General features: G+C 43.9%; 1 protein-coding gene across 5 annotated transcripts in view; it reads left to right on the top strand.

Annotated features, from left to right (window-relative positions):
• Positions 1–23,564, top strand: part of PTPN14 (protein tyrosine phosphatase non-receptor type 14) — a 155,298-nt gene that overhangs the window by 108,927 nt on the left and 22,807 nt on the right. For all 5 annotated transcript variants that reach the window (XM_056568314.1, XM_056568317.1, XM_056568316.1 and 2 more), the window contains 8 exons: positions 5,097–5,167; positions 6,603–6,690; positions 8,524–8,612; positions 14,295–14,382; positions 18,439–18,521; positions 20,246–20,303; positions 22,171–22,237; positions 23,296–23,564. The exon at positions 23,296–23,564 is cut by the window's right edge and continues 1,200 nt beyond it. In XM_056568314.1, the coding sequence (XP_056424289.1) occupies positions 5,097–5,167; positions 6,603–6,690; positions 8,524–8,612; positions 14,295–14,382; positions 18,439–18,521; positions 20,246–20,303; positions 22,171–22,237; positions 23,296–23,564 (813 nt within the window). The remainder of the gene's footprint in view (positions 1–5,096; positions 5,168–6,602; positions 6,691–8,523; positions 8,613–14,294; positions 14,383–18,438; positions 18,522–20,245; positions 20,304–22,170; positions 22,238–23,295) is intronic.

The following is a 23,564-nucleotide window of genomic DNA, read 5'->3' as shown; positions in this document are numbered from 1 at the left end:
TGGCTATGAAAAAAGGTGGAGCCTTAAAAGGGGAGGGATTAAAAGGGGTGGGGTCACTCAATTTTGCATGACAATACAGTCTCCTCATCACAGGTACCTTCAAGGAGCAGTGAATTCAAGGGATAGGGATCTGTCAGGACTGTGGGAGGTAGGCTGTGTGTGTGAGGTCAGGACAAGGGGTTAGTGTAGGTACCATTGATACCTTGGCAAAACAGGGTGTACATGTATGCCGTGGTAGCAGTCTGGGTGTACCTTCAAGGAGCAGTGAATTCAAGGGATAGGGATCTGTCAGGGCTGTGGGAGGTAGGCTGTGTGTGTGAGGTCAGGACAAGGGGTTAGTGTAGGTACCATTGATACCTTGACAAAACAGGGTGTACATGTATGCCGTGGTAGCAGTCTGGGTGTACCTTCAAGGAGCAGTGAATTCAAGGGATAGGGATCTGTCAGGGCTGTGGGAGGTAGGCTGTGTGTGTGAGGTCAGGACAAGGGGTTAGTGTAGGCACCATTAATACCTTGACAAAACAGGGTGTGCATGTATGCCGTGGTAGCAGTCTGGGTGTATGAAGTGCGCCTACAAGCTGAGCGCTCTTCATTTACTGCTAATGCCGGACATCAGTGATCACGTTCCTCCCCTAATAAAAGTGTAAACAGAAATAAACATATTTGGTTTATATCGCAATCATGTGGAAATTACAGAACTATTAAAATATAACATTAAAGGGGTACTCTGCCCCTAGACATCTTATCCCCTATCCAAAGGATAGGGGATAAGATGTCAGATCACGGGGGTCCCGCCGCTGGGGACCCCCGGGATCTACCATGCAGCACCCACCTTTAGCGGCTTCCGGAGTCCTTCTCGACCACGAGGACGGAGCATAGTGATGTCACGGCTCCGCCCCCGTGTGATGTCACGCTCCGCCCCCTCAATGCAAGTCTATTGGAGGGGCGTGACAGCTGTCACGCCCCCTCTCATAGGCTTTCATTGAGGGGGCGGAGCGTGATGTCATACGGGGCAGAGCCGTGGCGTCACTATGCTCCGTCCCCGTGATCGCCAGTAATCAGACCTGGAGCGAACATGCTCCGGGGACTGATTCTAACGGGGTGCGGAGTGGAAGATCATGTGGGTCCCCAGCGGCGGGACCCCCGCGATCAGGCATCTTATCCCCTATCCTTTGGATAAGGGTATAAGATGTCTTAGTGCCGGAGTACCCCTTTAATGAAACTGCATGGTGAATGGTGTAAACATTAAAAAATACCTAAGTCCATAATTGCTGATTTCTGGTCTCTTCATATACCAGAAAAAAAGTTTAATAAAAGTGATCAAAAAGTCCCATCAAAACAAAAATGATACCTATAAAACTACGGACCACGGAGCAAAGAAATAAGTCCCATAAGTAAAAGTCTTATAGAAGAGGACAATTTTAAGCATTAAAACCAGTATACAAGGAGAAATAAAATCCCCATACATATTACCACCATATTATTACTGACCAAATCCTGAATACTAAGACCAATATTACCAATAATATCAGTATACAAGGAACAAATTATACTGGCACACAAAGACTGGATATATAATACAGGATACAACTCCGGATCAGTACAGGATAAGTAATGTAATGTATGTACACAGTGATCTCACCAGCGGAATAGTGAGTACAGCTCTGGAGTATAATACAGGATATAACTCAGGATCAGTACAGGATAAGTAATGTAATGTATGTACAGAGTGACCCCACCAGCAGAATAGTGAGTGCAGCTCTGGAGTATAATACAAGTCAGGATCAGTATAAGATATATAATGTAATGTGAGTGACTCAGCTTTTTTTTGTAGATGAAGTCTGTATGTTCGCCCTAAGATGGTGCTCGTAGACTTTATATTCGCTTCATTACTCTTGTATACATAAGATCGTTCGGTTTGGATACATTACATTAGTGTTTTTTCCCCCCTTTCTTTGGCAAGTTGCATTCTGTATGTCTTATCTGTACAGACTTGTATCCTTCTGCTTATCTCTGGATACCTCTCCCTCGTGCATACTTGTGTGACAGAAACAAATAGTGTGCGCGGGGCCTCAGGGGACGGACCGGGGAGTTCTGCTCAGCACAATACCCATCGCCTGGGGCCTTGTTTTTCTCCATAGCCTTCTGTCACCCTGTGGTCTTGTCGTGTTGCATTCCTTGTGTATTTTATTGCTTAATCTGTCAGCAATACTTGGCAAAACTTCAGAGACCTATTCAAGGCTATTGAAGCGGAGGTGTGTTCCTTGGTTGGAATAGCAGAGACGGGCTGAAGCGATGTAGATGTCCTCCAAGTCAAGGCTGACCTGCGTGGGTCGTCGGAATGGACGTCATTTGTTATCTAATATATCTATCTATCTATCTATCTATCTCACCATCATATTCACACAGTTCTGCCTCTGCACCTCTTTCAGGACATTGATGCACCTCTTATGGAGATGGCCTTCATTCGTGATGGACATATTGTTTGCACTAGTTTCTCTTGATGGTCCATAGGACGGTGGGACATTTTGGATTTTCTCAGCCCCAGGTGCGACTGCAATCTCTGCACCCGTTGTAGTCGTACTCCAAGGGGTTAACCCAAGTTTTTCTCATTGGGGTCCAACCGCAGGAATGTGGGTCTCCTGTATATGGATGTTGATCGGGCACACCCTCTGCCACTCCATTGACTCTCTATAGGACTGGCAGAGATAGCATAGTACAGCACTTGGCTGTCTTCTCCAGTACTATAGTGAGTGGCAGCACAACACCTTTCTTGTGATCACTGGAGGTCCCAGCTGTCTAACCCCCACCATTCGGGAAGTGCTCAAAGAGTAACTCATTGCTTTCTCGCCCTTCTGCAGAGTTCAGCATGGAGAGATGAAGGCCACGCTGGGTGGTACAGTTGTCAAGGCAACCGTACCATGCCCAGTGCGTTCCGTGCATGAGTCCTACTTATTAGAAAGCTGCTCATGCACAACACTCATTTGGTATGTCAACCTGCCCAGCATGCAGTGTTTCTCCACACCAAACTTTAAAGGGGTACTCCGCTGCTCAGCGTTTGGAACAAACTGTTCCAAACTCTGGAGCCGGAAGCTTGTGATGGCATAGCCCCACCCCCTCATGACATCATAGCCTCGCCCTTCAATACAAGTCTATGGGAGGGGGGCGTGACGGTTGTCACGCCCCCTCCCATAGACTTGCATTAAGGGGGCGGGGTGTGATGTTATGGGGGGCAGGGCTATGTCATCACAGGCTCCCGGCGCCGGTGAACGGCTCCAGCATTCAGAACAGTTTGTTCCAAACGCTGAGCAGCGGAGTACCCCTTTAAGAATTTTTCATGAGTCAAGGCCCAATAAGCTAGCTCATGTCTTTCTATAAGCCAATTGACTCTATAAGTGATGCAGGAATGTCAGAATTAACCCAAATATTAGGGTGCCAGTGGCAATGGTTTTCGGTGTTATGGCTCCTGGAGTTTGTCAAACTGGCGCACAAGAACATTTTTCATCATGATGGTTTTAAAGGGGTACTGAAGCCAGAATGAACTTATCCCCTATCCACTAATAGTCTGTGCCTAGCATGTATGATTAAAGGGCTACTCCGCTGCTCAGCGTTTTGAACAAACTGTTCCGAACGCTGGAGCCGGCGTCGGGAGCTTGTGACGTCATAGCCCTGCCTCCGCACGAAGTCACGCCCCGCCCCCTCAATGCAAGTCTATGGGAGGGGGCGTGACGACGTCACGCCCCCTCCCATAGACTTGCATTGAGGGGGGTGGGCCATGATTCATGAGGGGGCAGGGCTATGATGTCAAGAGCTCCCGGCTCCAGCGTTTGGAACAGTTTGTTCCAAACGCTGAGCAGCGGAGTACCCCTTAAAGGGGTACTTCGGTGGAAAACAATTTATTTAAAATCAACTGGCTCCAGAAAGTTTATATAGATTTGTAAATTACTTCTATTAAACAATCTTAATCCTTCCAGTACTTATCATCTACTGTATACTACAGAGAAAGTTCTTTTTTCTTTTTGAATTTCCTTTGTCTGACCACAGTGCTCTCTGCTGACACCTCTGTCCAGTTTGCTATGGGAATTTGCAGGAGCTCTCCTGCTCCGGACAGTTCCTGACATGGACAGAGGTGTCAGCAGAGAGAACTGTGGTCAGACTGGAAAGAAATTCAAAAAGAAAAGAACTTTCTCTGTAATATACAGCAGCTGATAAGTACTGGAAGGATTAAGATTTTTTTTAATAGAAGTAATTTACAAATCTGTTTAGCTTTCTGGCACCAGTTGATTTAAAATAAATAGTTTTCCACTGGTGTACCACTTTAATTTTCACAGTAGTAGCACCACTCTAGGTTAAGGATTGGTATGGTATTGCAGCTGAGACTGATACAGATACAACCCATGGGCAGGAGTGGCCTATAATACTATTTTTGTAATTTTTTTTAATATTGATAAATATAATATGGGAATATGCAAATCAGCTCATTACATCACCTTCTCAGGCGATGTTCCCTGGTATCAGCTTAGCTCCAGTTATGGAATATAAAAAGCTAATCGGGATTAATGCCAAACCAGAACTCTCTCTCCAGAAGGAAAGAGGGACCCATCTGCAGACAGCTGTTTCGGGGTTCTTGCCCCTCGTCAGATGGGTTCTTGCCCCTTGCAGATGGGTCCCTCTTTCCTTCTGGAGAGAGAGTTCTGGTTTGGCATTAATCCCGATTAGCTTTTTATATTCCGTAACTGGAGCTAAGCTGATACCAGGGAACATCGCCTGAGAAGGTGATGTAATGAGCTGATTTGCATATTCCCCTACCCAGAATGCCTGCGGAGTGCTTAGTGGCCCTTGAAAGCTCCATAACACCAGGAGTGGTGAACTTGCCCTGAGTTAAATACTCATCCCGTGTGTATATATATATATATATATATATATATATATATATATATATACATATATATATATATATATATATATATATATATATATATATATATATATATACACACACACACACATACTGGTGTAATTATTTTAGGAAACCTCTATGTGTAGTCATACATGGATTAGTCTGGATCATGGTCTGTGGTTTTCTTTTATTAAAGGGCTGGACCCAGGACAAAGCTCTGATGGAAGACATACGCCACAAAGTGGCCTTGGAACACAAAGCTCTTAGGTGAGACATCCCACTTGTAATTCCATAGTTTCTTCTTTCACTTGGGTAGGATATCCATAAAATGTCTTATTTCCGTTCATAAAGGGGAGCTCTATCTTTTCTGCATCTAAAGGGGGATATCCAGGATTAGAAACACACATGTATACAGATTTCTTAAAAAAAAAACAGCACCACCTCTGTCCTCAGGTTGTGTGTGGTATTGCAGCTCAGTTCCATTAAAGTCAATGGAGCCAAGTTGTAATGCTACGCACAACCTGAGGGCAGTTATGGCGCTGTTTTTAGAAGCAATCAGCTTTTATATTCCTAGATAAAGCTGGGTTCACATCACGATTTTACCAATTCGGGACCGCATACGGCTGGGGGGAGCTAAAACCTTGCGCTCCCGTATCCCGTAAATTTTCTTTTTTTTAAAACAAAAGTTAATGGTGGAATATATATTTTATATATATATATATATATATATATATATATATATATATATATATATATATATATATATATATATATATATATATATATATAAATTATTATTATTTTTTTTTAAAGCAACTGGTGCCAGAAAGTTAAACAGATTTGTAAATTACTTCTATTAAAAAAAATCTTTGCCCTTCCAGTACTTTTTAGCAGCTGTATGCTACAGAGGAAATTCTTTTCTTTTTGAATTTCTTCTTTGTCTTGTCCACAGTGCTCTCTGCTGACACCTGATGCCCATATCAGGAACTGTCCAGAGCAGGAGAAAATCCCCAATGCAAACCTATGCTGCTCTGGACAGTTCCTGACACTGACAGTGGTGTCAGCAGAGAGCACTGTGGACAAGACAAAAAATAAACTACAACTCCCAGCATGCCTGGACAGCCTTTGGCCATAGTAACATCTGATTAGACCCTGTTCATACCACCTTATGTTTGGCACATGCGCTGGGGGATAAGGTATAAGGAACCTATTGGCGACATATGCCACTGTATCCCTAAACCAGTGCTTCCCAACCAGGGTGCCTCCAGCTGTTGCAAAACTACAACTCCCAGCGTGCCCGGACAGCCAAAGGCTGTCCGGGCACGCTGGGAGTTGTAGTTTTGCATCAGCTGGAGGTCCACAGTGCCATAGGGTTTCTCATGTCCATAGTTTAAAGACATTATCCAGGATTACAAAAAACAGCAATTTTTTTGCAAAACAGCGCCACCCCTTGTCCTCAGGTCGCGTGTGGTATTACAACTTGACTCCATTCACTTTAATTGAACCGAGCTACAATACCACACACAAAACGAGGACAAGAGTAGCGCCGTTTCTGGAGGAAAGCGGCCATGTTTTCCTCATTTCAGATTAGATCCGATGCAAGAGATTCCATATTGCGACCGTAATAAATTAGCCTTTTTTGTCCCATTGCTTTCAGTTCATGAGCTGACACCGTACTGTTTGTTTCAAACCCCATTTATAGTGGGATGCCTCCGGAAGAAGCCGAAATTCTCTATATAAAAGAAGTGGAGCATTTGGACGGATACGGGCAGGAGTGCTTCCATGTAAAGGTATTGATGCTGCGTGTGACTCTCTGTCGACCCCTGCAGGTCATTGCTTGTATTGCACAACACATTTTTTATTTTTTTCCGTTCTTGGTGCTTGTCTTGTCTGATGCAACGAAATGAAACCCCTCATTTTACTAAAATAAACGATTATGGTTAAAAATCGTAGGTCGCAGTCTGGCTGTCATCAATGAAATATGTGTGTCATATAATATATATATATATATATATATATATATATATATATATATATATATATATACGCACACGCACACGCACACGCACACGCACACGCACACGCACACACATACACACACACACACACACACACATACACACACACACACACACTGACATGCACACAAATTCATACTGACACACACACAAAAATACATTCACACATCTACATTAAAGGGGTACTCCGGTGGAAAACATTTATTTATTATTATTATAATTATAATTTTTTTTTTTAAATCAACTGGTGCCAGAACATTAAACAGATTTGTCAATGACTTCTATTAAAAAAATCTTTACCCTTCCAGTACTTTTTAGCAGCTGTATGCTACAGAGGAAATTCTTTTATTTTTGAATTTCTTTTTTCTAGTCCACAGTGCTCTCTGCTGACACCTGATGCCCGTATCAGGAACTGTCCAGAGCAGGAGAAAATCCCCATTGCACACCTATGCTGCTCTGGACAGTTCCTGACACAGACAGAGGTGTCAGCAGAGAGCACTGTGGACAAGACAAAAAAAAAACAAATTCAAAAAGAAAAGAATTTCCTCTGTAGCATACAGCTGCTAATAAGTACTGGAAGGGTGAAGATTTTTTAATAGAAGTAATTTACAAATCTGTTTAACTTTCTGGCACCAGTTGATTTAAAAAAAAAAAAATTAAAAAAAATGTTTTCCACCGGAGTACCCCTTTAATTCAGACACACACATACACTGTGACACACATGTACATTTCACACACACACACACACACACACACACACACACACACACACACACACACACACATATATATATATATATATATATATATATATATATATATATATATATATATATATATAGTGTGTGTGTGTGTGTGTGCCTGAAATGTACATATGTGTGTCACAACCTAATATGTTAGTGCTTGAATACCTATGTGTGTGTCTGAATTTGTGTATGTGTCAATATACATTCACACACAAATACACACTATGACACATGCATCTATACTGTGACACACATGAATACATTAATTCAAAAACACATACACACACTGTGACACACGCATACATATACATTAATTCACACACATCCATTTTTTGTGACCTATCACACATATACACTGACACACATGTATACATTAGTTCAAACACACACACACACACTGTGACACGCACTCACATACTGTGACATACACAAACACTGTAAACACGCATATACATATATTCACTCAAACATAAACATATATATTCAATAAACATAGGTAAAGGTGCAACACAACTTTACCTATTTATTTTTTTGGAGTGCGATGTCGGCAGAAAAATGTGCATATCTTAAATAGTAATATGCTGGGAACCCCCCCCCCCGTCCATCATCAACTCCCTTGGTTACTGTTGCCCTGTTGGTGTAAACCAGTGTTTCCTAACCAGAGTGCCTCCAGCTGTTGCAAAACTACAACTTCCAGCATGCCCGGACAGCCAAAGGCATGCTGGAAGTTGTAGTTTTGCAACAGCTGGGGGCACCCTGGTTGGTAAACACTGCTGTAAACCAATAGGACGCACATGACAATGTGACAATCTTACCTGCCCCCGTATAACAGAGTTTGTGTTACATTTTGGGATTGTAGGACAGTCACAGCAACGACATCAACCTCTGGATTTTCTTCATGGGGATTTTTGCTGGAGACAGTTATGGAAAATCTACAGCGTCTTACAGGTAAGGACTGAGGCGATGTGTCGTACTAGAGCTCCGGTCACATCAGCTTATGGGAACACGGATTTACCACAAAAGCTTTCACCTCATATGCCAAATGTAGCTTTAGGGCAATAGTATCCCAACAACCTCTGTCTGTAGATGTAAATGCTATTTTGTTACACAATAAAAGTTTTAATTTAGAATTTTTTTTTTTTTTAGGATAGATTGTGTTAGGATACATGTGTGCATGTACATATATATGTGTGTATTTATGTGTACACACCCACACATATTCACACACATACCCACACTGAGAGACGTGTGCGTGCGTGTGTGTGCGTGTGTGTGCTTGTGTGTGTGCTTGCTTGTGTGTGTGTGTGTGTGTGTGTGTGTGCGTGTGTGCTTGTGTGTGCGTGTGTGTGCTTGTGTGTGCGTGCGTGTGTGTGCTTGTGTGTGCGTGTGCGTGCGTGCGTGTATGTATGTATATATATATATATATATATATATATATATATATATATATATGTAATTTTTTTTTCTCACACACACCATGACACGCATTTAGAAATACTTTTTCACACATATATATATTTTTTAACACCCAAATACATATACACGTGAAATCACACCTACATACTCACTATGACACGTGTATACAGTATTACATACACATACTTATATACATGTAAATTATTCAAACACACATACAGTGGGGATCAAAAGTTTGGGCACCTCCGGTAAAAATTAGTATTAATGTGCATAAAGAAGCCAAGGAAAGATGGAAAAATCTCCAAAAGGCATCAAATTACAGATTAGACATTCTTATAATAGGTCAACAAAAGTTACATTTTATTTCCATCATTTACAATTTCAAAATAACAGAAAACAAAAAAATGGTGTCTGCAAAAGTTTGGGCACCCTGCAGAATTTATAGCATGCACTGGCCCCTTTGCAAAGCTGAGACCTGCCAGCGTGATGGATTGTTCTCAATCATCATCTGGGAAGACCAGGTGATGTCAATCTCAAAGGTTTTAAGTAGGGATCGACCGATTATCGGTATGGCCGATATGATCGGCCGATAATCACGATTTTGGACATTATCGGTATCGGCAATTACCTTTGGGGTTGTATTGCAGCCAGTGGCACAGGGAACATCTCACGAGTAGAAGTAAAAATGGATTCAATAAAATTTCTGCAAATTTTGGATGCTAACTTGATGCCATCTGTGAAAAAGCTGAAGTTAAAGAGAGGATGGCTTCTACAAATGGATAACGATCCTAAACACGCCTCAAAATCCACAGGGGATTACATCAAGAGGCGTAAACTGAAGGTTTTGCCATGGCCTTCACAATCTCCTGACCTCAGCATAATTGAAAATCTATGGATAGACCATAAAAGAGCAGTGCGTGACAGACAGCCCAGAAATCTCAAAGAACTGGAAGACTTTTGTAAGGAAGAATGGGCAAAGATACCTCAAACAAGAATTGAAAGACTCTTGGCTGGCTACAAAAAGCGTTTACAAGCTGTGATACTTGCCAAAGGGGGCAGTACAAGATATTAACTCTGCAGGGTGCCCAAACTTTTGCTGACGCCATTTTTTTTTGTTTTCTGTTATTTTGAAAGTGTAAATGATGAAAATAAAATCTAACTTTTGACATATTATAAGAATGTCTAATCTGTAATTTGATGCCTTTTGGTGATTTTTCCATCTTTCCTTGGCTTCTTTATGCACATTAATTCAAATTTTTACCTGGGGTGCCCAAACTTTTGATCCCCACTGTATGTGTGTGTATATATATATATATATATATATATATATATATATATATATATATATATACATACAAATTCAGCAGAACTCTTGTAAAGGGAGAGTCTATTAAGTGCCGGTGCCAGCAGAGAGTAGAAATCAGGTCCCAACAGTCCCTCTTGAATATAACAAAGAACAAATCCAATACAGCACTCCAAAATAGTGGAAAAAGTGAAAAAGTTTGAATCCACCAATAATGTGTACAGCAGCAATGTTTCCCCTCACTCCTGAGTCTTTTTCAATCTAACACTACAGACATGTGCTCCGTATAAATACCTTCTGTGCAGTAATAATCAGTTACGCAATCATATTTTAATCAGTGAAATTATAGTGTAATCATATAAAAACATAAGTGAAATATACAATACATCCATCAATACAATGTTCATAAAGTGCCATAGACTGTACATACAAAATCACACAGAATCAATATAAAATTCATCAGTGTCAGATGTATAGTGCAGTATCATAAAGGGTTCAAAACATTAGGGGGAGATTTATCAAAACTTGTCCAGAGGAAAAGTTGACCAGTTGCCCATAGCAACCAATCAGATTGCTACTTTCATTTTTCAGATGCCTTTTCAAAAATGAAAGAAGTGATCTGATTGGTTGCTATGGGCAACTCAGCAACTTTTTCTCTGGACAGGTTTTGACAAATCTCGCTCTATGAGCTTGATAATGACCCCAGGAGGACAATACTTGAAACACAGCAGGGAAGGATAATTAAATGGGCACTGTCATGAAATAAAAAAAAATTATATGTTGTAGTACTTAAGTACTACAACATATCTCTAATATACTTTCATTTAAAAAAGTGATTTTAAACCAGTTTAAAATCACTTTTAAATTCGGCCACTAGGGGTCGCCCTCCTAGTGGCCGAATGCATTCCGCAGTGACGTCACTACAGAATTTCGACTCATTGAAGACTGGCAACGAGTCGAAATTCAGTCACTGTGGTGCTCGCTCCCGCCTGTCAATCAGACAGGCGGGAGCGAGCGCTTTGCAGGAAGTGGATGCACGCAGGCTCCCGGGGACAAGGTAAAGTATTATATGGGGGGGTTTGAGTGTTCACCTATACAGTATGCCTCCAGTTTCTCCACTACTACTCCCAGCATGCCCTGACAGCCAATAGATGTCAGGACAAGCTGGGAGTTGTAGTGGGGAAACAGCTGGAGGGACACTGACTAGGTGAACTAAGGGGGGGTGGGGAGGGGGAGTGGGTTGAGCGGAGCGGCGGGGCCGGGCCGGGGGGGTTGTGGGCTGCTGTGACTGTTCTTCTGCCGGGGAGTGGGTTGAGCGGCGCGACGGGGCCGGGGGGGTTGCGGGCTGCGCGGCGGGGAGTGGTATGTGCGGCCATCACAGATCCGGTGTTCACCTATACAGGGTGCCTCCAGTTGTTTCCCCACTACAACTCCCAGCATGCCCTGACAGCCAATAGATGTCAGGACAAGCTGGGAGTTGCAGTGGGGAAACAGCTGGAGGCACCCTGTATAGGTGAACTACGGGCGGAAGTGTCGGCCCCAGCAAGCATCAGTGACGTGGTGCCTGCTGGGGAAGTCTGCCTGGTAGTGAGCACACTACCAGGCAGACAAAAGGCATTTTTAATATGTAAAAAAAAAAAAATTAAAGACAGGGAGGGGGTTAGGGATAGATGGGTAATAGGCAGGGACAGAAAAAAAATAAAAAAAGTGATGGTGGGAGCTACCCTTTAAATAATCATAAAATCCTAAATCAAGTCAGGGGAATGCAATAATATAAAACTAATAAGAAAACCTGTTTAGTGAATAGTGAATCTAAGTGAACTCATAATCTATAATAAAAAGTGTAAATAAACTATATTGATGTAGAATAATGTAAATAGTGTAAATGAAATATAAAAAAATCTAATATTCTATATATAATATATAATGTTTATGACTTAAGAAATATGAAAGTAGATGATAATAAATATATATATATATATATATATATATATATATATATATAATATATGGGGTTTGAAACCAACTGTTCCGAACGCTGGAGCCACCGGTGCCTCGTGATGTCATAGTCCCGCCCCCTCATGCCATCATGCCCTGCCCCCTCAATGCAAGTTTATGGGAGGGGGCGTGACAACAGTCACGCCCCCTCCCATAGACTTGCATTGAGGGGGTGGGGCGTGATGTCATGAGGGGGGTGAGGCTATGACGTCACGAGGCACCGGCTCATGCGTTCGGAACAGTTTGTTCCAAACGCTGATCAGCGGCGTACCCCTTTTAATAGTGATCGCAGTACATACACACATATATATATATATATATATATATATATATATATATATATATATATTTCAAACACAAATATACACTAATCCACTGTCACACGCATACACACTGTGACACACACATACATATACATTCATTCACACACACATTGCTCACATATTGTTGCACATATATATATATATATATATATATATATATATATATATATATATTATATTCACAGTTTTTTTTTTTCTTTTTAGGTATAGAAAAGTGCTGCAGGTTGTGCGGTCTATTATAGTAGGCCCCTGCAGAAGAAAAATATACCTCATAGTATTCTTCTATCTACTAGCTGTGTCCAGTGACACATGACTCTATAGGACTGTATGTCAGAACCTTACGTCCCGACATATATCTCACATAGACATGATGTGAATAGGACCCAAGTGAGGTGACCTGGCTGGAAAACTACAACTCCCAGCATGCCCTGATAGCCTGGAGTGATCAACATGGTGCCCATCAGCAATAAAAGACAATTTATATTTATTTATAGGGTTTATATGAGCACAGAAAAGGGTCCTGTAGCTGTTGCAAAACTACAACTCCCAGCGTGCCCTGATACCCTGGGGTGATCAACATTGTGCCCATCAGGGTTTATATGAGCATAAAAAAGGGGTCCTCCAGCTGTTGCAAAACTACAACTCCCAGCGTGCCGCTGGGAGTTGTAGTTTTGCAACAGCTAGAGGACCCTTTTCTGTGCTCATATAGGGGGAGGAAGAGCGGTGCAGTTGCCCATAGCAACCAATCAGATCGCTTCTTTCATTTTTAACAAGGCCTCTGTAAAATGAAAGAAGCAATCTGATTGGTTGCTATGGGCAACTGGGCAACTTATGCTTTGCACAGGTTTTGATAAATCTCCCCCATAATCCCTATAAATAAATATAAATTGTCTCTTATTGCCGATGGGCACAATGTTGATCAGGACCCTCTGGGTATCATATAGGATTTCATACCCACCAAGTGTAAATGACTGTACGTAGTTGTAAGTCCATTGTTGATCAGGACCCCCTGGGTATCTTATAGGATATCGCCCCCCCCCCCCCCACAAGTGTAAATGACATAGCTCACAGTACATTGTTCTCCATTGACTCCTAATATCTTTTATGATTTCCAGTAGGGGACACATTACGCCTCGTTGCCGCTTCCCTTACAGTGTTCTCCTCATTGAGGTCTGGAGGCTCCCCACGTGTAACAAGTGGTCATGTAAAGTAATAGGGGCCATTATTATGCAGATGGACTATGTAATAGGTTCCCAGGGAGCGCTCCCCAGGCATGAGCCTCTGCGGGCGGCAGGAAAAGCTTCCCCCTGACCGGTCCTTTATCTGCTCACCGCCTAGAACATGGGTATTTTTTCGCTTAATCTTCCCGCCAGCAAGTGGATGAATGGAGCGTTTCTATGTCCTGACATGGTCTGCTAGAGATATGTTTCAGCCACGCCGAGATGAATAGCTCTTGAAAGCATCCTAATGTGTAATCTGTCCCGCCGGCCCTGCCAAGCTGGGGGCTGGATGGGTAGAGATATCGCTGGCGTGACTCCGGAATGTCGGAATGTGAGTCTTGGCAGAGCTAACCTGAGATCTTGTCTCCAGGTGGAATGACATTGGGAATATCACGCACAACAAGTCTGCCATTGTGCTGGAGCTGAACAGAAAGGAAGAGAGCGTCCTTTTTCACACGGTACGTGAGTAATCTCCTCTCGCCACCCTCACATTCCTGCTAAAAAGAGTTATTTTTGTTTTTGTTTTTCACCCCTTTTTTTTTTTATTTTTTATTATGAACAATAGATTTGTTATCCAAACCTTTAAAGTGGTACTCTGGTGCCAGAAAGTTAAACAGATTTGTAAATGACTTCTATTTAAAAATCTTAATCCTTCCAGTACTTATCAGCTGCTGTATACTGCAGAGGAAGTTCTTTTCTTTTTTAATTTCCTTTCTGTACTCTCTGCTGACACCTCTTCCATTTTAGGAGCTGTCCATAGTAGTAGCAAATTCCCATAGCAAACCAATCTTGCTTTGGACAGTTCCTGACATGGACAGAGCACTGTGATCAGACAGAAAGGAAATTCAAAAAAGAAAAGAACTTCCTGTGGAGTATACAGCAGCTGATAAGTACTGGAAGGATTAAGATTTTTTTAATAGAAGTAATTTACAAATCTGTTTTAACTTTCTGCCACCAGTTGATTTAAAAAAAATATATATTTTCCAGTGGAGTACCCCTTTAATAATGTTTGGTATTTTGTGCTGACGCTGCTCTGCCAATTTACTTACACCCCTAACTTGAAATGGGTACTGTCAGATACAATACCTTTTGATATGTTATAAAGCATGTAAAAATAATTGTATTTCATACTGAAAAAGACTGGCCACTAGGGGCCCCCATGCCTCATGGGACACACACCGGTCCTGCAGTGTCCAGTGATCATCGACACGTCATGGACACCATGAGTGAGTGACAGGGCTGCAGGCAGGTCCAGGGCCCTCTGTGAGTCAGAGCAGAGTGAGGGAGGGGGAGGAGTCATCACAGTGAGGAGAAGAGAGCCGATGCATGGACAGAAACAGCACTGAGCAATGTCTGCAAGTAAATAAAGGTAATTCTGAGAGAAATATAGGTCGTAGACACGCACAAATTAGCTGTACATGATCAGAATAAGGTTATAACAGTTTATTTTTATGGGGATCTGACAGGTACGCTTTAAAGCGTGACTACAACCACATACAGCAGTGGTCTAAAACTGTGGCCCTCCAGACATTGCAAAACGGCTGTCGGGGCATGCTGGGAGTTGAAGTTTTGCAACATCTGTAGGGCCACAGTTTGAGACCACTGATTTACAGCTGGATAAACTACTGTTAAAGCAAGTGATCTATAGAATAAAAATAAATAAATAATACTGATCGGCTCACCAAGCGAAACGCGTTTCCAGCTGGATATAGTTCTCCCTTTTGTTGCCACGTGTTAGGATTTCACTGGGTATTTCAGATATGTTGTATTTTGATGGAATTTTAAATGTTTGTTTCAGTAAAGTTTTTTTTTTTTAGGTTATACTGTATATTTTTCATTTTCAAAGCTGGATACACTTGTTCTCTACTTTGCATACTTTGGAACAAGAATCTGCCCACATAGTTGTTGTAGAAAAACAAAATCATAGACAAAATAGAAAATCTACCAAATTTGATCGAAAAATCCCCTTAAAAAACAATCTAAAGTACCCAGAGAAACGCGTTTTTGAATTAGAGTTCTCACTATTCCCAGTCTAACACCAACGCGTTTCAAACTGTTTCTTAGTTATGACACCATGGCTTAGAACCAGACATAGTTTGTAGAGATGAGTGAACTTACAGTAAATTCGATTTGTCACGAACTTCTCGGCTCGGCAGTTGATGTCTTATCCTGCATAAATTAGTTCAGCTTTCAGGTGCTCCCATGGGCTGGAAAAGGTGGATACAGTCCTAGGAAAGAGTCTCCTAGGACTGTATCCACCTTTTCCAGCCCATGGGAGCACCTGAAAGCTGAACTAATACATGCAGAATAAGTCATCAACTGCCGAGCCGAGAAGTTCGTGACGAATCGAATTTACTGTAAATTCGCTCTTCTCTACTAGTTTGATAAACGTTGGAGTTTCGTTGGGTGTTTTTATTTTTTTTTATTTTTCCAATAAAACTTTAAGGATTTGATATCATTCTGGAAGCTGGATACACTTGTTGTCTACTTTTCATACTTTGAAAAGGGAATATGCCTTCACATAGTTGTTACAGAAAATCGGGAGCACAGACAAAATATAAAAAATATAAAATAAATGCTAATGTGTTTCTAACCATATATATGTATATATATATATACATACATATATATGATTAGATACACATTAGCATTTCGCTGGGTATTTTAAATATAAAAAAATTTCCCCCAAAAAAACTAAAATACCCAGCAAAACACCAACGTGTTTAAGTTTATCTTGCTGCTTCTAAAACATTGTAGTTGCACTTAAAACGGTAAGTTCACTATTTTGCAGGTTAAAGGAGTACTCCGCCGGAAAACATCTTATCTCCTATGCAAAGGATAGAGGATATGATGTCTGATCGCGGGTTTCCCACCACTGGGGACCCCCGCAATCTCCTCTGCGGCACCCCAGTCATCTGGTGCACTACAGCCGCCACGCCCCCTCCATTCATGTCTATGGGAGGAGGTGTGACTGCTACATACTACCCATCAAGCCCCCTCCCATGGACATGAATGGACGGGGCGTGGCGTGACTTCACTAACACGAGAGCTCCAAGTTAAGTGTTCCGGACTCCGCAGCTGACGGCCCGGAGATCGCAGGGGTTCCCATCGGCAGGACCCCCGTGATCAGACATCTGATCCCCTATCCTTTGTATATATGGGATAAGATCAGGGGTCAAGTCCAGGGAATAATAAGTGTGGGAACTCACCCAAGATTTTCACTCAAGTGCTGGTCCTGCTAATGGGAATGATGTTCCTGCTGTGGAAAAAGTGCAGGAACTTAGTTCCCATGCGTTCCTGCAGGACTTGAGCCCTGGGATAAGATGTTTTCCGGCGGAGTACCCCTTTGAATAATGAATTCCCAACCAGTTCAGCTGTTGCAAAACTGCATTCCCAGAATGCCTGGATAGCCTTTGGCTATCCTGGATTGCTGGAAGTTGTAGTTTTGCAACAGCTGGAGGCAACTCGGTTGGAATACACTGAAATTGATTAACAAAAAAATAACTTTACTTTTATACAGTCAGATTCATTATTTATATATATATATATATATATATATATATATATATATATATATATATATATGCATGCAGACAAGGTAAGGCTGCTCACCACTCCTGCGTGTGCTGCACGACCTCGTGCTACGGACACCGGTACCGCTCCCGGCTCAATAGAAGTCACACAAGAAAACATCCGGCACTCAGGAAGATGCAGATAAAACTTATCAATGGCTTTATTCACACGCTGTGAGGCAGGACACAATCTGACGCGTTTCGCACGCTCTGGTGCTTAGTCGTAGATCTGCCTTACAGCGTGTGAATAAAGCCATTGACAAGTTTTATCTGCATCTTCCTGAGTGCCGGACGTTTTCTTGTGTGATATATATATATTGTACTGATCCAGAGTTCCATCATACATTATACTCTGGAGCTACATTCTCAGTTCTGCTCAGTAGCTTATAGCTGAGCCCTTGTGGGGTCTATCCCTAATGTAGTCTGTCAGCACTGATTGGACAGTGTCGGATTGTGTGGACATGCCCCCTTGACATTGGGAATGGTAATACCCGGTTTACAATATATATTTTATACATTTTTAGGAGGAACAATCACAATGCTTTGAAATGGTTATTGTATTTGGAATACAAACAGCAGTGGTCCCCAAACTGTAGCCCTCCAGATGTAGCAAAACTACAACTCCCAGCATGCCCAGACAGCCAACGGCTGTCTGGGCATGCTGGGAGTTGTAGTTTTGCAACATCTGGAGGGCCACGGTTTGGGCACCACTAACATACAGTATATTAACCGAATCAGACCGGTCAGGAGAGATGACATCCTATGTACAAGCGGACTGTTTTTTTTTTTTGTTTTTTTTTTGTTTTTTTTGTGTTTTTTCTACCTTTTGTTTCGATCTGTGGGCTTGGTGTAATGTAATAGGCCTTCATTGTGTCGCTTCTTCTTCCTCTACATAAACACTGCGGAGGTGATGACACGTGTCTGTTTATTGCCTTTACACAGGACGACATTGAAAACAGCAAATATATATCCCGGCTCTTTGCCACTCGGATGAAATTCTACAAAGAACATAAAATCTGCACCGAGTAAGTGATCACCGGGATGATATTCTGATGTTTACTACTAGGGGAAGTTCATGGTAGAATCCATAATAATAGATCACGTATAGGCCAGTGCAATGTCAGATTGGGGTATCGGGGGTCCCCCCCCCCCATCTACAAAGAATAGGGATTTCTTGATATCATTTTTTTTTTTAAGATCGAGTATCAATACTTTATTTCAAGTACTTGTCATGTGACAGCAGAGGGTGGCTCTAGACTTTGTGTAACCTTAAGGGAAAGTCAAACATGAGGCCCTTACTGACGCTCATATGTAAGATAAGCCCCCAGTAAGTAAGGAAAGGAATATAAGGTAGATGCCTCCAGTAAGTAGGTAGGGAATCTGCCCAATTAGGAAGAAGCCCCCAGCGGTTAGGTAAAAAAATCTGCGCTATGAGGTAGAAGCCCCCAGTAGTTAGGTAAGGAATCCCCGTTATGAGGTAGAAGCCCCCAGTAGTTAGGTAAGGAATCCCCCACTATCAGGTAGAATCCCCCAGTAAGTAGGTAGGGAGTCCCCCATATTAGGAAGAATCCCCCGGTAGTTAGGCATAGAATCCCCCCTATTAGGTAGAAGCCTCTAGTAAGTAGATGGGAAATACCTCTCTATTAGGCAGAAAGCCCTCAAAAGATAGGTAGGTAGGGAACCCTCTCCTATTAGGTTGAAACCCCTGGTAGGTAGGGAACAATCCACTTTGATGTAGAAGCCCCAGTAGTTAGGTGGTCAGGTAGGTAGGAAACCAACTATTAGGTTGCTGCCCTCATTAGTTGCCCAAAGTAACGAGGGCAGCATTATCTTTCAAAAGAAAATAATAAACATCCCACTCACCTTCCCTCTGTTCCTGCAATGAGGCCGCTATATCCTCTGCTATGTCAGTGGTGCAGGACCTTCTCCTGCAAGCTGCAGTAGTGCAGGACCTGCTGCACACTAAAAATGACATCATCACACGGCAGGTCCGGCACCATTTCGAAGATGGAACGAACGGTAAAGAGAAGGTGTGAGGGATTATTATTTATTTATGTATTTTTTTTATATGGTCATCCTTAAAGGGGTACTCCGGTGAAAAACTTTTTTTTTTTTTTAAAACAACTGGTGCCAGATAGGTAAACAGATTTGTAAATTACTTCTATTAAAAAAATCTTAATCCTTCCTGTACTTAATTTCCGCTGTAGTATTCAGCAGCTAATATTTTCCATTTGAAACACAGAGCTCTCTGCTGACATCATGAGCACAATGCTCTCTGCTGACATCTCTGTCCATTTTAGGAACTGTCCAGAGTAAAAGGAAATCCCCATAGCAAACATATGCTGTTCTGGACAATTCCTAAAATGGACAGAGATGTCAGCAGAGAGCACTGTGGTCTTGATGTCAGAAGAGAGCTCTGTGTTTCAAACGGAAAAGAATTTCCGCTCTAGTATTCAGCAGCTAATAAGTACAGGAAGGATTAAGATTTTTTAATAGAAGTAATTTAAAAATCTGTTTACCTTTCTGGCACCAGTTGATTTAAAAAAAAAAAAAAAAAAAATGTTTTCACCGGAGTACCCCTTTAATTATACTAGGATGTTTCTCAGAATGCTGGGAGACATGACAAATCTTTTAGTATCAGGACTACATCAAATCGCCCCCGAGCTTCCTGAACCCCTGGGACTGTGACATGGAAATGTTGTTTTTTTGTTATTTATTGCAACATATAATTTACTTCAATATTCCACAGAATACACAATACACCTCCCACAGTCCGGCGACATTCCACTTGGGGACGATCCTCCATGGTATGTATTTACTTAAATGTGATGGTAACTTATGGGAATTCATTAGTCAATCTTAGTTTGTCTTTGGTTATTAGAACTTTTTTGCTCCTGAATTATGGGTAAGGATGTTACTTAAATGCCCCACATGTGAAGCAAACCGCACCTAAAACAAATGAATGACTAGGGAGTATTCCTGGGTAACCATCCCCCGTATGCCTGGCTGACAGTCGCCCCCGTATGCCTGGCTGACAGTCGCCCCCGTATGCCTGGCTGACAGTCGCCCCCGTATGCCTGGCTGACAGTCGCCCCCGTATGCCTGGCTGACAGTCGCCCCCGTATGCCTGGCTGACAGTCGCCCCCGTATGCCTGGCTGACAGTCGCCCCCGTATGCCTGGCTGACAGTCGCCCCCGTATGCCGGGCTGACAGTCGCCCCCGTATGCCGGGCTGACAGTCGCCCCCGTATGCCTGGGTGACAGTCGCCCCCGTATGCCTGGGTGACAGTCGCCCCCGTATGCCTGGCTGACAGTCGCCCCCGTATGCCTGGCTGACAGTCGCCCCCGTATGCCGGGCTGACAGTCGCCCCCGTATGCCAGGCTGACAGTCGCCCCCGTATGCCAGGCTGACAGTCGCCCCCGTATGCCAGGCTGACAGTCGCCCCCGTATGCCGGGCTGACAGTCGCCCCCGTATGCCTGGCTGACAGTCGCCCCCGTATGCCTGGCTGACAGTCGCCCCCGTATGCCTGGCTGACAGTCGCCCCCGTATGCCTGGCTGACAGTCGCCCCCGTATGCCTGGCTGACAGTCGCCCCCGTATGCCGGGCTGACAGTCGCCCCCGTATGCCTGGCTGACAGTCGCCCCCGTATGCCTGGCTGACAGTCGCCCCCGTATGCCTGGCTGACAGTCGCCCCCGTATGCCTGGCTGACAGTCGCCCCCGTATGCCTGGCTGACAGTCGCCCCCGTATGCCTGGCTGACAGTCGCCCCCGTATGCCTGGCTGACAGTCGCCCCCGTATGCCTGGCTGACAGTCGCCCCCGTATGCCTGGCTGACAGTCGCCCCCGTATGCCTGGCTGACAGTCGCCCCCGTATGCCTGGCTGACAGTCGCCCCCCCGTATGCCTGGCTGACAGTCGCCCCCCCGTATGCCTGGCTGACAGTCGCCCCCCCGTATGCCTGGCTGACAGTCGCCCCCCCGTATGCCTGGCTGACAGTCGCCCCCCCGTATGCCTGGCTGACAGTCGCCCCCCCGTATGCCTGGCTGACAGTCGCCCCCCCGTATGCCTGGCTGACAGTCGCCCCCCCGTATGCCTGGCTGACAGTCGCCCCCCCCGTATGCCTGGCTGACAGTCGCCCCCCCGTATGCCTGGCTGACAGTCGCCCCCCCCGTATGCCTGGCTGACAGTCGCCCCCCCGTATGCCTGGCTGACAGTCGCCCCCCCGTATGCCTGGCTGACAGTCGCCCCCCCGTATGCCTGGCTGACAGTCGCCCCCCCGTATGCCGGGCTGACAGTCGCCCCCCCGTATGCCGGGCTGACAGTCGCCCCCCCGTATGCCGGGCTGACAGTCGCCCCCCCCGTATGCCGGGCTGACAGTCGCCCCCCCCCGTATGCCGGGCTGACAGTCGCCCCCCCCCGTATGCCGGGCTGACAGTCGCCCCCCCCCCGTATGCCGGGCTGACAGTCGGCCCCCGTATGCCTGGCTGACAGTCGGCCCCCGTATGCCTGGCTGACAGTCGCCCCGTATGCCTGGGTATCCATCACCCCACAGGCATCTTTAAGTGTGCGAAAAATCACTAGTTCTAAACATTGTGAAAAGTGTGAAGAATTACTGAATCTGAGAATATTAAGCTAAACTAAATCATTTTTCTCTCTTTTTCCCTATGTATCCAGTCAAGGCCCCCATCATCTGTGTTACCTCCAAGGCACCTGCAGGGTAGTGATGCTTTCATATCAGAAGGTGGGTTCAATCTAAGCAATGCGGCAATATTTTTTTTTTCATTTGAATTACAACAAGTAACATTGCTATCTATATTTTAAAGGGGGGTTAACATCAAGAAATGGGGTTTCTAGTGGTTCATCTTCAGTTTGCCAACTTATTGATGAGCCTGTGTATATAGATGTTCTGTGCCATCACCAGATTCCAGAGTTACCCAGCATGGCGAGTGCAACACACATTGAGTGCGATTTCCATACTTCTCGTCTAGGCCTCCACCTCCTTACCCTCCACCTTGACCTTCCATTAGCACCCCTGACCAGGCAGTTGTACTTGGGCACCATACAGATGCTTCACACTCGTTTTAAAGATGTCGCCCTATTTATAAAAAAATAAATAAAATGTTGCCCTATTTATACATATTTGCACCATAAGGGGTTCAGGAATTGCTGTTGGAGACCCCTTGTGATTGCAGGAGCTTTTTCTGCCAGTATCGGACGAGCTCTCTAGGCTACATATCTAGGCCCATGGCCACTCTACGGTGGGTCAGTGTAGTAAATATAATGGATGTGATCTACAGTGCTGAGCAGCTCAGTGTGGGACAACTTGTTATCTCTACTTTGAGTATGTGTTTTGTTTTTGTTTTCTCCTTGGGGGGGGGTTCTGCATACAGGCAGCCAATTACAGGGGGCCCTATATACAGGAAGAACGCTACCTACAGGGGGACACTACCTACAGGGGGAAAGCTACCTACAGGGGTCACATTAACTACATGAGCAGTTGGTTTGGTGTACTGCACAGTAAAAAGAATTCTGAGGTGTGCCCCAAGCTGAAAAAGGTTGGGAAACCCTGCCGAGTATGAATGGAGCAGTGGCTGTACATTGGTGCTGCCACTTAATCCATTTGGTGAATAAAGGACCCTCTTTCTTGTGATTGGTGGTAGTCCAAGCAGTCGCACCCCCACCGATCAGCAAGAAATCCCCATCCCTATTAAACCTTAGTTCTGTGCTCTAGTAACCTATATTATTTTATCTATTCCAGAATATTTTGACTATTAAACCGAATAATATTTTCCCATCTAGACAGCATTTTTCACATGGGCGAGGATACATTTAACTTCAGATCCCAGAACAGCTTGGACAGATACATCGACTATAATATCCTGAACGGGACTGTGCCGAATGGTAGCGTTTCAAGTGCCCAAAGTATGAACTCTCTAAACCACTCCCAGAACTTCATCCAGGCCTCCCCCATGTCCTCTAACCTCAGCATCACCGGCAATGACATCATGAGGTCGGACTACATCCCCAAATGCAGACATAGCGCCATCATTGTACCTTCCTACCGGCAG

The sequence above is a fragment of the Hyla sarda genome, chromosome 3 (assembly GCF_029499605.1).
Source record: "Hyla sarda isolate aHylSar1 chromosome 3, aHylSar1.hap1, whole genome shotgun sequence".
Lineage (NCBI taxonomy): Eukaryota > Metazoa > Chordata > Amphibia > Anura > Hylidae > Hyla > Hyla sarda.
Note: the sequence above shows the minus strand (reverse complement) of the source record. Positions and strands in the feature narration are given on the sequence as shown.